Source organism: Marmota marmota, unplaced genomic scaffold, assembly GCF_001458135.2.
Source record: "Marmota marmota marmota unplaced genomic scaffold, marMar, whole genome shotgun sequence".
Classification (NCBI taxonomy): domain Eukaryota; kingdom Metazoa; phylum Chordata; class Mammalia; order Rodentia; family Sciuridae; genus Marmota; species Marmota marmota.
In genome coordinates, this window is record NW_026000240.1 from 131,372 (window position 1) to 146,254 (window position 14,883).

The 14,883-nt window shown below is 45.6% G+C and overlaps 1 protein-coding gene across 1 annotated transcript; it reads left to right on the forward strand.

The window, feature by feature from the left end:
• Positions 1-1,053: 1,053 nt before the first annotated feature.
• LOC107143087 (palmitoyltransferase ZDHHC19-like) lies at positions 1,054-3,272 on the forward strand. The gene is given in 4 exon segments (XM_015486705.1): positions 1,054-1,202; positions 1,734-1,831; positions 2,566-2,745; positions 3,184-3,272. Coding segments are annotated over 4 exon segments (516 nt in total).
• Positions 3,273-14,883: the final 11,611 nt, after the last annotated feature.

Here is a 14,883-nt window from a genome sequence, read left to right on the forward strand (position 1 = left end):
ACTCGAGTCCAAGATTTGGCAGCTTCTGTGACTGATTTTTGTTGAGGGTCATCACAACATGGTGAATGGCATCATGGTGGGAGGACATGCAAGGGGTAGAGATTGCATGGCCAGAAAACTGCAGAGGGAACAGCCTTGCTCTTTTTTTAACAATCCCCTCTCACAGGGGGCCCATGTGAAGTCCATTACTCCCTTCTGAGAGCATCATCCCGAGTGACTGAATTACCTCCCACTAGGCCCACCTCTTACAGGTTCTACCACCTCAACACTGCCACTGAGGACCAAACCTCCAGCCTATGAACCGTTGGGGGACAAACCACATCCACATCATCACAAGCTCCAACAAAGCCAACATCGTAAGAGCAGGATGTCCCAGTCTACAAATGTGCATATGTGGGGGCAGGGGAAGGTTGTTCCCAGAGTCACTGAAAGCAACCAGAGCCCCCATTCTGGAATGTCTGTGATGTCAAACTTGATATTTCTTCCCTTCCCTGCCATAGTCACGGCACTCTGGGTGCCAACCTGTAAGAGGTAACTAACTGGTGGCTCTCATTTCTCTGAGAACAGAAGGCCTAGCCATGCCTTTTTCAAAGGATGTCATGCCCCCACCCCAACCTATGGTGGGATATTCCTGGTTTTTCCCAAGCCTGTTTGCTGCATTTAATGTAGTGCTGCTGGTCACTTTCAGTACCTCTTCCTGGCATTCTCATGAGTCTCTCATATGAGTTGTGGGTTTCTTACAAAAAGAATGGAAAACAGACAACGATAGTGAAGAGGCAGGGAAGTGGAGAGAGAGGGTCAGGAGGGGAAGGAGGGTATATAAAGTTAGAGGGAACCTGATATGCAAGCACAGAAATCTGGAGTGCCTGGTGCATTTAGGGAATGGCGGGTGACTGATAATGCTGGTGACATTTGGTGGAGTCTCTGAGGTTTGTCTCTAGCCTGGATATTTAGATCTGTCCCTAAGGCATGTGAGTCCTACCTCAGGTGAACCAGGCCTCTTGGGAGCTCTGGGTTGCCCCAGACCTGAACTGAGTCTGCCTCTGATTTCGGATGCAGATGGCTGGCTCAAATGGACAGTAGTCCTTTCCAGTGATTATGGGCCTTCTCTTTGTCCTAACTTTCTACAGTCTGATAGGTCTAAATGTCTCAGATCCTGGTATCTTGCATCGAGGCAAGGCCTCAAACCCTGGGAGAAGGAGGTGGCAGTCCAAGGGCTGATGCCTATAGGGGTGATTTCTAAAATGCTAACCCCACCTGTGGCCTCAGGATCCCTTCTTTCCATGTCATCATTACTTAGACCCTGGCACTTCATTTCCCAAGCCACTGAGGTGAGAAGAAACAGAATCCTGGAGGTTTTCCAGTTGCTTTAAAAGAGAGGACTGAGCAGGCTGGCAAGAGAGGCCAGCAGGCTCTTCCAGCAGTTCACCATTCCTCCTTCCCATTTCACACCCGACTCCAAGCACTGATCACTATTCCTAAGGGGGGAGCTCCAAATAGAGCTCTTGAGGCTGGACAGCCCCTTCTCTCTCACTGCCGCCCATCTGAGTGGTCAGCTTGCTCAACAGGGACCGGGATTCCCCTGCCCACCTCCTCCCCATCTTCTTGTTGCCCAGTGATGCTATGGGGCTGCCCCGAGCACCAGAGTGATGGAAAGACTTCCTGCCACTGCCCCTAAATCTTTTCATGCCAGACCCCTTCTAACAGGACCCTCAAGACGACATATGTGGCAGGGATGTGTGCAGGATATTCCAAATGCCATGGTGCCCAAAGTGCTACTTCCACTGCTCGCCAAGGACTTTCCACTGTCCATGGTGCAACATCTGTGTGGAGGGGAGTACTCCTCCTTCCTGTCCACTCACCAACCCATCCCAGGGAACCGGGCCAAGACCAGGAACCTCACATCATATGTGGGCCAGGGGTGGGTATGAGACCATCTTCCCAGACTGCTAAAAGTGGCTCCCAGACACTCTTGGTCACTTACATCTGTTATTGCTTCTGGTTCTGCACCTGAGAGACTGGCCTTGCTTGCACAGGTGCTGACATGAAAAAGGGCATCTCATCTGTGCTGAGCCTGGTGGAGTCAGGGGGAGGAAAGGCAGCACCTGTCCCATCCCCTGGCTTGCTGATATTAGAAACCCAGACATTTAGGCCAGCTGCTGCCCTGTCCTGGGGATCTTTGCCTGTCCACCTCTGGGTGTCCAAGTTGGAGGGTTTCCTGGGTTCTGAATGCTCTTCTCTCATGTGCACATCCTGCGTGGGTTTCCAAGTGCAGAAGGCTGGCTGGGCAAGAGATTCTTTTCATCCCCCCCAGTATCTGAGAAAATCCAGACCCAGAGTTATTCTATATCCTGCTTGAAGTGACACCAGGCAGGTCTTGTCTCTAAAGACCTCATTCATGACAGGTGATGGGCCACCTCATCCTTACTTGTGCTCTAACAATGGAAATGCCAGTGTGTAGAACCAAGAGCAAGAGGCCTAGAGGGCCAATTGGGGGAGGCCTCTGGATTTGGGCCGCAATGGAGGCCCGTCCAGATAGACCCTTGAGTCCTGCCTCCTCTCCCTAGGAGTTTGACCACCACTGCAAGTGGGTCAATAATTGCATAGGTCAGCGAAACTTCCGGATCTTCCTGCTGCTGCTCGTGTCCCTGTGCCTCTACCTGGGTGCCCTGTTGCTTACCTGCATCATATTCCTCCAGCGCATGAGGCACATGTCCTTCTCCCTGGACAAAGCCATGGCTGTCCACACAGCCCCAAGGGCCCACAGTGGGAAGAACACGAATTGTGGGGAGGGACGGACTGCCCAGGGGCTGGACAGCCAAGAGGCGGGGTAACTGAGGGCAGGGCTGATGTGGGCAGGGCTAGACGGAGAAGCCACTTGGGAGGACCTGTGAAGGACAGGTTGAAGGCGAGTGGGGTCAGGGAGATGGGTGGGGTAGGATGGACTGTGGAGTTAAGAATCTAGCGGAGCCAGGGAGTGGGGCAATGAAGGTTGAAAAGGAACAGGCCTGACGACAGCGCGGTGGAGTGAGGTGTCCCTTGGGTGTGCTGGGCTAACCGCCTAACGGTGGTGGGCGGGCGGGGCTCGCGGGCGAAGAGCCAGGGAGGGCGGAGTCGGGCCGAGGGAAGGGGCCAGGGAGGAGCTGTCCAGTGGCCTGGCTTCCTAGCCTGGGCGCAGCTCCATAGTGGATGTACCCGCCTTGGGCGTCCTGCTGCTGCTCATCCTGCTGCTGCTGATCTCCACTGCCCTTGGCCCTGCTGGTGCCTCCTGAGCCTTTCCAGACCCACCTCTTAAGATGCAGCTCTCTCTATCAAATAACAAAAATAACCCTGAGATTTAACCCTGCCTCTTACCATGTCATCTATATAAAGTTGTCAGAACATTCTCTGTGGTTTAGAAATATGGTGAATCTTGGTAAATACTTAACCAGACGTTAGATAATTGGACTTTAATTTGGGCTTACAGCATTTAACTCATTCACCATGGCCCTAACCATAAAACCTTTCTACTATAAGAAGAACACTAATTATCAAGTACTAATTTGTCTCTTTAGTATGGTCCTGATCAACCTTTACCATCTACTACAATTATTTGTGAACAACCCATTTTTTTTTCTTAAAATTTGTAAAAATTCTTGAGACTAGGAAAAGTTTCTCTTGGATCTTTACCCATAAATATACAAAATATGTTTTCTATAGCTGAATATTTTTCACAATTAAATATTTCACATGTGCTGTTTTCACTGTCATACCACCCTGAACCTTCTATGTGATAGTGAGTCCAATCCAACTTATTTCAGGTTTTCTCTAACCAAAATTCTTTTTGTAAACAGTTCCATTGCTTTTTACAACTGTGAAAACCCCAAGTTGTCCTCATCCGTGGGGTGATATTAAGAAAGTGTTATCTTTTATTTAATACACTAGAACTTACACCTTAATGATAGCACAGCATTCCAAATGTGTCCACGCTCAAAAGAAAGTATTTAAAATGTATAATCAGTAGCAAATAATTCTAAAACACATTGCATCTGCAGGATCAATTAACTCAGATATGTCTTTGATACATGTATGTTGTATATCACCTGAACCATACATAATGTCCCAGGCCACAGCATTTCTCATATCCATCTCCACCACATGAGTTTCTTTTAATATTTAATTTTTTTGTTATAGGTGGACACAGTGTCTTTATTTTACTTTATGTGGTGCTGAAGATAGAAACCCACACACACCAGGCAAGTGTTCTTCCTCTGAGCCACAACCCCAGCCCAATGGGTTTCTTACTTACAGATACAAACCAGCATATTTTCATACAGATTCATCATCCCACCTTTCCTTCTGAATAATTTCCTAGAATAAAGACATTTTCAAACAAACAAACAAAAAAAAAAGATGCAGCTCTCTCCTCCCCCTGGAGCTCAGTGTTCCTTCTCCCTCCTGGCTGCATTGCAGGGAGAGCCTACTGTGTGCTAGGCTGCGTGTTTGAGGAATGGGTGTAGAGGTGAGTCCATCCTGCAGTTGTGTTGATAAGCACCCTGCCATCAAAATAACACCAGCCAACACCCAGGAACACTGTGAGCAGGGGTCAGTCCTGAGTGGTGTAGTGGACGGGAAGACACTGAGTTTGGCGAGGCCTCCATTGTAGAGGAGGACATGCATCTCGTCACGTCCTAGGTGTGATTCTGGAGAGGCAGAGGACAGGAGGGCATTGCCTGTGAGAGGCACACCTTTGCAAAAAGTTTCAGAAACCCGAAGGTAGGATATTAACAAAATGATGAGGAAAAGGCTCTAATTCAAACCCAAGGTGGCATGGGCAATGAAGTTGACCCCTAGGGGTTGAGATTAAAGAGAAAGTGAAGAGTGCAACTTAGTTTTGAAGAAGTGGAAAGAAGTGGAAACCTGGGAGCCGTGATAGGTTTTTTTTTTTTTTAAGTTATTTATTGAGGAATAATTTACAAACAGTACAATTCACCGTTTTGGTTTATAGTTAGGGATCTTGACAAAGGATCGTCCTGCATTCTCCAGCACGATCAAACTTAGAGTTTCATTACCCCAGAAAATCCTTTCATGATCTTTTGTTGTCAATTTCTTCCCTATGCCCTTCTGTTTTTTCTTTGTCCAGGATCCTGTATAAATAGGGTCGTTGCCATTTTCATCTGGCTTTATTCATTTAGTTCAATGCATTTGAGATTCATCCATGTTGTTGTTCATATTGTTTATTTCCTTTTATTGCTGTGTAGTATTGTATGGATTCCCTACAGATTATTTATACATTCACCAATTGAAGGATTTTTTTTTACATTGTATCTAGTTTTTGCCAGTATTTTTTGTTTGTTTGTTTGTTTGGTTTGGTTTTTTGTACCAAGGATTGAACCCAGGGGTGCTCAACCACTGAGCCACATTGCCAACAACCCCCTGAGCACTCTTTTTTTTTTCTTTATGAAAAATTTATTTTTAAATTTTGAAGCAGATTCCCACTAAGTTGCTTAGGTTCTCATTAAGTTGCTGAGGCTGGCTTTGAATTTGCAATCCTCCTGCCTCAGCCTCCCAAACTGCTGAGATTACAGGTGTGGGCCATGGTGCCCAGCTGTTTTGGGCAGTTATAAATAAAGGTGCTGCAAACATTGATGCACAGGCATCACCTCCCATCCTTTTAGTCACCACCCCACCACTGCCGTATCTGGTCCCCCTCCACCTGTGACTCCATAGGTCAGGCCATAGGCCATTGCCCTTCCTCCTCTGCTCAGACATAAGTTTTCATTTCTGTTGGGTAAATTCTTAGAGGTAGCATTGCTGAGTCATAAAGTAAAATGTGTGTGGAACTTTGTAGGAAATTGCCAAATTTGTCTTCCAAAAACAACTGTACCATTTCCAATTTCTACCATCAATGTGTGGGAATTCCAGTTGCTCCACATCCTCATCAACATTTCACATTGCCATTTGTTATTTTGTTTTAAATTGTAGCCTGCTTAATAAATGAGTAGTGGTATCTCATTAAGGTTCTAATTTATATTTTCCTAATGAGTAATGATGTTGAGCATATTTTCATGTTGTATTGGCGATATTTGGTAAGGTTGTTGCTCCAATCTTTGCATATTTAAAAAAAAATCTTAATTGAATTTTAAGAGTTCTGTATACTAGATTCAAATCTATGTTTTGCAAATCTTTTTTTTTTCCTATCTGTGGCTTTTGTTTCATTTTCTTCATAGCATCTTCCGAAGAGCAGGAGTTCTTAGTGTTGTTTTTCCAGTTCTGGGGATTGAATCAGAGGTGCTCTACCAATGAGTATTGTTGTTCATTCCTCAGGGAAAATCATGTCATCTGTGAAGAACAGTTTCATTACCTTCTTTCCAATCTGTGTGTCTTTATTGCTTTTTCTTTTTAGTGTTGAATAGGAATGATAGGGGTGGGCATCTTTGCCCTGGGATTCCTTTAGTATGGCAATCACTTGACTAAAGGCTCTTTCAGGAAGACTGGTGGGCAGCATCAGTGGGGGAGGGGAAGCTGCAGACTCTGAGACAACTGAACAGACAGAGGAGCCTCTCTGCTCATCACCTCCCATCCTTTTAGTCACCATCCCATCACTGCAATATCTGGTCCCCCTCCACCTGTGACTCCATAGGACAGGCCATAGGCCATTGCCCTTCCTCCTCTGCTCAGAGTGAGGCCCTCCAAGTCCAGCATCCAGTCTCAAGGGACCTAAATGTGGTCTGCACTGGGATTCACCAGACAGGGCTCCTTTCCATTACTGCAGCACCCATTTCAGGCACTGATCCCATGCTCCAAATTTTATGTCCTCCCAACTCTGTTACCTGACTGCAACTCCTCCTGGAGTTACTTGCTTAATGGGTGGTAGCAAGGACTCTGGAGCCAAACCATGTAAGTCCAATCACAGCTCTACAGCATACCCGTAGGGAGACCTTGGTATGCTATTGGCCACCTGGTTGCTCAGTTTCCCTATCATCTGTAAAACAGGGAAGCTTAGATTAATTCGTGTAAACCACATAGAACAGTGGCTGGTCTCAGAAAGTGCCCTATGCACTATTGTTACTCTTACTACCATTCCTTCCCATGGTCATTTACACATGTTTGTACATCATCTTAAAAGCCAAGCAACCACCACCCTTAACGTCCCAGGCCTCTACTCCACCTGTTGTACCCCTTGTGCCTTATTCCCTGAAAGAGTTGATCTTGCTCACCAGCTCCACCCTTCACTTCCTGGCCCACATCAGCCCAGCTCCTGCCCTTGAATTCAGAATAATTGTCTCATCAATTACCCAAGCCAGCAGACAGTCTTCAGAGTATTCTTTCTGGACGAGACACAGCTTCTGAAACCGGAAGTAGTTGAAATAGCCCTCTTGCATGTCTTAGCACTTAAACCTCTGGGCTTCTCTTCTGCATGTACCTGGATGCTGTGGGTTGGGTTGTCTGTTCTTTTCTGGCCTCTCCCCATGGTGTGAGGGCCTTGTGATGCAGCTGGCCGTGCTGTTTTCAACCACCCTGTGCAGTGACTGAACTTTTTTTTTGCTACTGGGTATTGAACCCAGAGGCACTTTACCACTGAGCTACATCCCCAGTTCTTTCAATTTTTTAATTTTGAAACAGGGTCTTGCTAAGTTGCTGAGGCTGGTCTGGAACTTGTGATCCTCCTGCCTTAGTCTCCCTAGTCATTGAGATTACATGTGTGTGCCATCATTCCCAGTTTGACTGAGGCATTTTTGATGCCCTGAAATATTTCTGGTTGGGGGTGCATCTCAGTGGGTAGAGCATGTGCTTAGAATGTGCAAGGCCCTGAATTCTTCAATCCCCAGCACACAAAGAGAAGGGATCTGAATAAATGAGTGAACCAACAAACAAAAGAATCAACATTTGAGGATAGAAGAAAAAAGAGAAAGGAACAGAAGCCTGGTGCCCTGATTCCCCCAGGATAAGGGGAAGAAGAAGAGGCAGCAGGAAGTTGGGCAGAAGATGGGGCAAGAAGAAGATGCCGCTGCATTTTGGTCCTGTGGAATGTGAGGGCGTTTGAGACACAGAATTGGAGCAGGAGCCCCAGGAGTGGAGCCAGTGAGAGAGGCTGGTCTGGGTGCCTCAGAGCTGCTGGATTCCAGTTGTGTGTGATAGGGTTCCATGTGCGGGGAGGAAAGTATTCAAATTTACTGCTCAGTTCTTAGAAACTGATTAATTATCATTCCTTAAGCATTTTCTATACCTTATGTACAATCAGTATTTTCTATACATGATATATATCTAATCAAATATTCTTTCTCTAAGTTTAAAAATTGTGCAATTTTTTAATAGTCTGCCATTAATTAATTTATTTCTTCTGGTACAAGGGCTTGAACCCAGGAGTGCTTTACCACTGAAGCTGCATCCCTAATCCTTATTATATTTTTTTGAGATAGGGTCTCACTAAGTTGCTGAATGCCTTGCTAAGTTGCTGAAGCTGGCCTTGAACTTGCAATCTTCCTGCTCAGCCTCCCAAGTCACTGGGATTCCAGGTATGTGCCACTACCTTGGCAGGATAGTAGTTTCTTAAGTGCTGTGAACACCTTAAAGGAGACAGAACCTCACAGAGCACAATGGTTCATGTTGCTTTTTGGACATGCTGAGATATTCCAGAGCTGTCCTGATGTGGAATCCTAGTTCTTTCTAGTGGAGAATAGTGTCAAAGATCAAAGTCTTCATGTGTGGGCCATGGGAGAGTTGGGGGTGGACAGTGGTGCTGCTGGGCCACTTCCCATTGTGACAGAATATTTGCTAGCTAAAGCACATCAAGCTGGGCTGAGATTCAATCTGGTCTGGGAGAAGGAGGAGTGAGGCTGATGGATGGAGTGGGGGGAAGGAGAAAGTGGCATAAGGGAGAGGAGAAGCCAGTCAGTGTCCAGAGGAGGACTTGACCTTTGAGCTTGACCTTTCCTGCTTTGTATTCTGAAGGCCTTCAGCCCAGATTTTCCTGGGCCATGTGATTGGGCCTCCCCCACTGCCACTGCTCTTCCAGATAGGGAAATTCAATGAAGGCACATGTTTAGAAAAAAATGAGAGGAGGGAAGTGAAGTGAGAGTGGGGTAGTGACACTGTCTTTGGAGCAGTTGAGCAGCACAAGGAAGACCCTAAAAAGTATCTGTAAGGACAGGGTGAGAGGACAGGTGTAGACAATGGAAACAGAACAAGGATGCTACACAGGGAGGCACAAGGGATGAGGAGCCCTGGGAAGGCAGGAGAGGTGGGTGTGGTGTCAGCACTGTCTGGGGAGAGCTGCTCACAAGTGGGGCAAGGGAGGTCACTCCTCCTAGGAGCCCAGGAAGGCAGAAGGCCCTGGGTCACTCTTGGGCTTCCCTGCCCTTGGAGTCTTGCTCCAGGCCTGGGTTGAGCCCTTACTTTGCTGACCAACTTAGGGACGGTCACTGGGAAATGGCCCGACCAGTCCTGCTGGTTCTGAGCTCCTCTTCCCATCCCCATCTCCCTCCAGGGCAAATCACTCCAACAACCCTTCAACCAGGGCTGTGCCAACAACTGGTATTTGACTATTTGAGTGCCAGTGGGACCCAAGTGAGTTGGTAAACTGGAGGCTCAAGTGGTGGACCTGGGGCTGGTAGGGTGGGGTGAAGCTGGGTCTTCTTCCCTGGTCCCTGACCCCAGCTCCCAGGCCCTGTCACCCACTGTTCCTTTCCTTTGGGGTTTTCTCCAGGGCACTCTGGGAGCCTCTGGGAATGTCCCTCTTCATTGCCCTTCTAGTTTGTTGTCCAAAGAAATGGGGTAGGGGGAACTGCAGCTGGGATGAGGCTCCTGGCTGGGAGCCCTGGGCTCTGTGCTTTCCAAGCTGAGGGTGAGGGTGGTCAGGGAGACCAGGCCAAGGTGGGCAGTGACCTCTTCTTGTATCTGGCCTGTTGTTCTCTAGGTATATGTCTGCAGCTACTGGATGCAGAGAGAGAAAGGAAGCAAGTGGGATCCCATGGAGGCTCTGAGCTCACCCATCTAGTCCTCCCAACACCATCCCACAGAGCTCCCTGTGCCCATGTCTCCAATTCTGGGTTTCAATACAAGTGGGGAGGGGCCCCCAGGGAGTGGCGAGGCTGCAGCTTTCCAGGAGGTGAGGAATAGTGGGTGTGCATTAGGAGAGGTGTGTCCATGGGTTGCACATGTGTTGGGAGAGGCCCCTGAGGTTGGACTGGCCTTGAAACTGAAGTACTTGGAACTGAAGGAGCGGGATTATGGACCTGGAGGGTTCGGGGTCCAGGTCACAGGATTCACAGCACACCCTGGATAGACAAAGAGAAAAGACTGTACCGCTAACTTTTTGGTTGGTCTTCGCCAGTCCCTTACCTTTCTGGGCCTCAGTTTCCTCAGTTATTAATGAGGATGATATGAGTCCTGTAGTGTATCATGTTTTAAAGAAAAATTCTTTTTTTTTTAATGGAAATTTTTACTTGAAGTCTCACGTGAAACATAAGGAATGGAGCATTAGGAGTGCAGTAGGGTGGGTAACCCACAATGCCCCCCAAGGGCCCTTGCAGTGACTTGTGGCCCTCTCCTTTGTCCTGTCTCCAGGGGTCCAGGGGCTTGACTGTGAGCTGTGGGGTGGAGGCTAGGGAGAGCCCCCATGTACTGACTCTGTGTTTAGCTTCCCATCAGCCCAATGCTGCAGCAGGAGGCCCCCAGGAACTCTCATTCACCTCTTCACCCTTAGCAGTGCCAGGACGTGCACCTGAACTTCATTTCATGAGCCCCACGTGAAGGCCTCTTGTGCCTGAGCCCTCACTCTTTCCCCTGTTGGGAGTGCCAAGACCCCCATGTCTGTTAAATCCTCATAAATATTTTTTTGCTGCTTCCTATGGCTGCTGTGCATGTTTGTTCTAGGTTCAGAGAATCATGGGGGTGTGGGGGAGGCTCTGAGGGGCTGGGATGAATCCCTCCTGGAAGGGAAGATCCTTGCTCTCTGGAGAACCAAGCTCAGAAACCAACACTGTCTTGCTCTTTGACCTTGGGCAAGACACTTGTCATTTCTCTCATCCTTAAAATGTGGCAACAGTAATAATAACAGCAACTGACCTGGCTGGCTTCCTGGCAAGGGCTGGAGATGAGAGCAGAGAAAACCCACCAGCCTGGATAATACCAAGTGCACCTCGAACTAGAAGGGGAACTTATTTATTATTAGTTCTAATTGTGTATGTGCACAGTATGTGTTCCTTAGGCGTGTGTGTGTGTGTGTGTGTGTGAGAGAGAGAGAGAGAGAGAGAGAGAGAGAGAAAGTTAGTTCCTGGGAATCAAATCAAACCTAGGGCCTTATGCATATTGGGCAGGCACTCTATACTGAGCTACATCTCCAGCCCTTTTTTATTTATTTATTTTTTTTAAAATATTTATTTATTTATTTTAGTTTTTTTCGGCAGACACAACATCTTTGTTTGTATGTGGTGCTGAGGATCGAACCTGGGCCGCACGCATGCCAGGCTGGCGTGCTACCGCTTGAGCCACATCCCCAGCCCCCTTTTTTATTTTGAGACATGGTTTCACTAAATTGACCAGGCTGTCCTCCAATTTGTGATCCTCCTGTCTCAGCCTCCCACATAGTCTCCCAAGGTGTTACGGGAGTTCACTGACTTAACTGACTTAGGGTTTTCTAAATGCAAGGTCTTGCTATCTGCAAATAGTTTTTTTTTTCTCAATTGGATACTTATAAATTTTTCTTGCCTCATTTCTGTGGCTATAATAGTTAATAAATATGATGTTAGATTTTTCATAAATGCTCTTTATCAGGCTAAGGAAGTTTCCTTTTATCTTTGTTTTGTGTGTGTCTGTGTGTTTCTTTTTTAATTATGGAAAGGATTAGGTTTTGTTAAATTCTTTGTCTGCATCAAATGTTTGTGTTGAATTTTTCATTGTCTATTAATGTGATGTACTACAAAATTGACATTATTCCAAGTTTTAGTGTTTAATAATTAATAACATGACTGATCAGGTCCAAGACACAAAGATACTATGTTGAAGAAACTGAAGGAAAAGTCCCTCTTTAAACTAACTACATAGTATGATAAGAATAAACATTATAATATAAAACCTTTCTACACATAGTAGTTAGCTGCAAGAAACCATTCTCAGCCTAGGAAAATGTTGTTCCATATTTCAGTGTAAACTTCTAGCAATCTTTAATTCTTTTGTGTGGCAATCATCTTATTTCTGTTTTCTAATTATTCCACCTCAGCCTAAGTTATGAGGTCTGAAGTGTTTTCCTCCAGTCACTGATGTGGTTACCAATATTGTCAATTCTTGCAATGATCTGATGAGATGTAGTCTGAAATCTTGCATTCATCACAGGAGCATTAGGTGGTCAAGGTGATCCTGCGTGATGTTGGAATCAGTCTTGGCCATCTCCCCAGTTCCCAGTTTGGTGATGATGTTTCAGACTATCACCTACACAACATTTTTTTTTTGGTGGGGGGGTGTGTGTACTGGGGATTTAGCCCAAGGATGCTTTACCATTGAGTTTCATCTCCAGTTCTTTTGATTTTTAAATTGAATCAGGGCCTCATTTAGTTGCTGAGGCCCTGACTAAATTGCTGAGGCTGTCTTCAAACTTGAAATCCTTCTGTCTCAGCCTCCAGAATCACTGGAATTATAGGCATGTGCCACCATGCCCAGCTACACTCCATTTTGGGGGGAGGGGCAGGTACTGGGGTTTGAACTCAGGGGCACTCAACCACTGAGCCACATCCCCAGCCCTATTTTGTATTTTATTTAGAGACAGGGTCTCACTGAGTTGCTTAGCACCTCGCTGTTGCTGAGGCTGGCTTTGAACTCATGATCTTCCTATCTCAGCTTCCCGAGCCACTGGGATTACAGGCATGTGCTGTGCTCGATTTTATTAATATTTATTTTTTAGTTGTAATTGAACACAATACTTTTATTTTATTTATTTATTTTTATGTGGGACTGAGGATCGAATCCAGGGCCTCACACGTGCTAGGCAAGCACTCTACCACTGAGCCCCAGCCCCAGCCTAGGCTTCCATTTTTATATGTTGAATCATTCTTGCATTCCTGAGATAAATCCCAGTAGCAATGGCATATAATATTTTTAATGTGCTGCTGAATCTGGGTTGTTAGTCTTTTTTTTTTAATTTTTTTGTAGTTGTAGATGGACAGAATGCCTTTATTTTATTTGTTTATTTTTATGTGGTGCTGAGATTCAAACCCAGTGCCTCACGCGTGCTAGGCAAGTGCTCTGTGGCTGAGCTACAGCCCCAGCCTCAGTCGTCCTTTTTTTTTTTTTTAAGGAGTTTTACACCTATACTCATAACAGATATTAGTCTTAGTTTTTCCTTGTGATATCTTTGTCTGGCTTTGGTATCAGGGTAATATTGGTCCCATAAAATGAGTTGGGAATTGTTCCTTCCTCTTCTACTTCTTGGTAGAGTTTGAGAAGGAGTGGTGTCTATTTAAAGGTTTGGTAGGATTTACCAGTGAACCCATAGTTTTCTTTAGAAGAGCCTACTAGCTTGTCAACTTTGTTGATTCTTCCCTTTTTCAATTTTTTAGCTGTTTTAGACTAGATTCTTATTGAGATTGATGGGAAAGGAAGATGCTAGTGTGTTGTTGTTTTGCTTTTTTATTAATATTTTTGGGCTTTTTTAGATATACATGACAGTAAAGTGTATTTTGACATATTATACATACATGGAGTAGGACTTCCTATTCTTGTGATTGTACACTGGTGTTGTGTTTATATATATACATAGGGAAGTTATGTCTGATTCATTCCACCATCTTTCTTAATCCCATCCCCCATCCCTTCCTTTCATTCCCCTTTGTCTAATCCAAAGAACTTCTACTCTTCCCTCCCCACCCCCCTTATTGTGTCTTAGCATCCACATATCAGAGAGAACATTTGGCCTTTGGTTTTATGGGATTGGCTTATTTCACTTTTGCATTTTTTAAAATTTTAAATATTTTTTTAGTAGTATATGGACACCATACCTTTATTTTTATTTATTTATTTTATGTGGTGCTGAGGATCAAGTCCAGTGCCTCACATGCGCCAGGCAAGTGCTCTATTTCTGAGCTACAACTCCAGCCTCTTTTTTTTTTTTTTTGAGATGGAGTTTCACTGTGTTGTCCAGGCTGGCCTTGAACTTGCATCTTCTTGCCTTAGCTACTGAGTAGCTGCAATTATAGGCCCACCATGCCTGGTTCAAGATGCCAGTTTTAAATGAAAGATAATGTTTGAGTTCACTTATGAACTAAATATTTTTGTGTTATGGTGTGTGTATGTGTGTGTGTGGGGGGGGGTGGGTGGGTGTGTGTGTTTACATGTGAGGACCTTGCCTCACAAGTTCTAGGAAAGCAGTTTACCACTGAAGTCCTTGTATGGTGTTTTGTTTACTAAATGACATCATAAATCTATGGATTTAGATGATAACTAAGAATGCAAAAAGCTCCTTGTATTTGAAAACTACAAAAAAAAAAATCAAAATACGTGGTACCAAAATCAATAGATTAATGAAACAAAACATCCACACAGAGACCCTAGAGATCAACACACAGGATGTTTACAGGGAATGATTTGGAAATATATGTCCGTAGACAGGAAGGAAAGGGGAGGGGAAGAGCAGAGAGGAGTCGCCTGAGGTAGGGGCCCAACAAAAGCTCAGTAAACCCCAAAGGACACATAGTCTTTCAAAATTATCTTTCTTTGGGATACACTGGCTGGGCTTGTATGCCTGTATTGACCACTCATTGGATGCAATCTATCCCTTGAAGGAGGGACAATGAGTGGGGCTATCTCCCACTCATGCTTCAGCAGCTGGGCGGGTAAGTTCTTCATTCCCAGAGAGAAATCTGGGGAGGCACCTCACAGGGTCCAGTCCACAGATCTTAGAATATATAA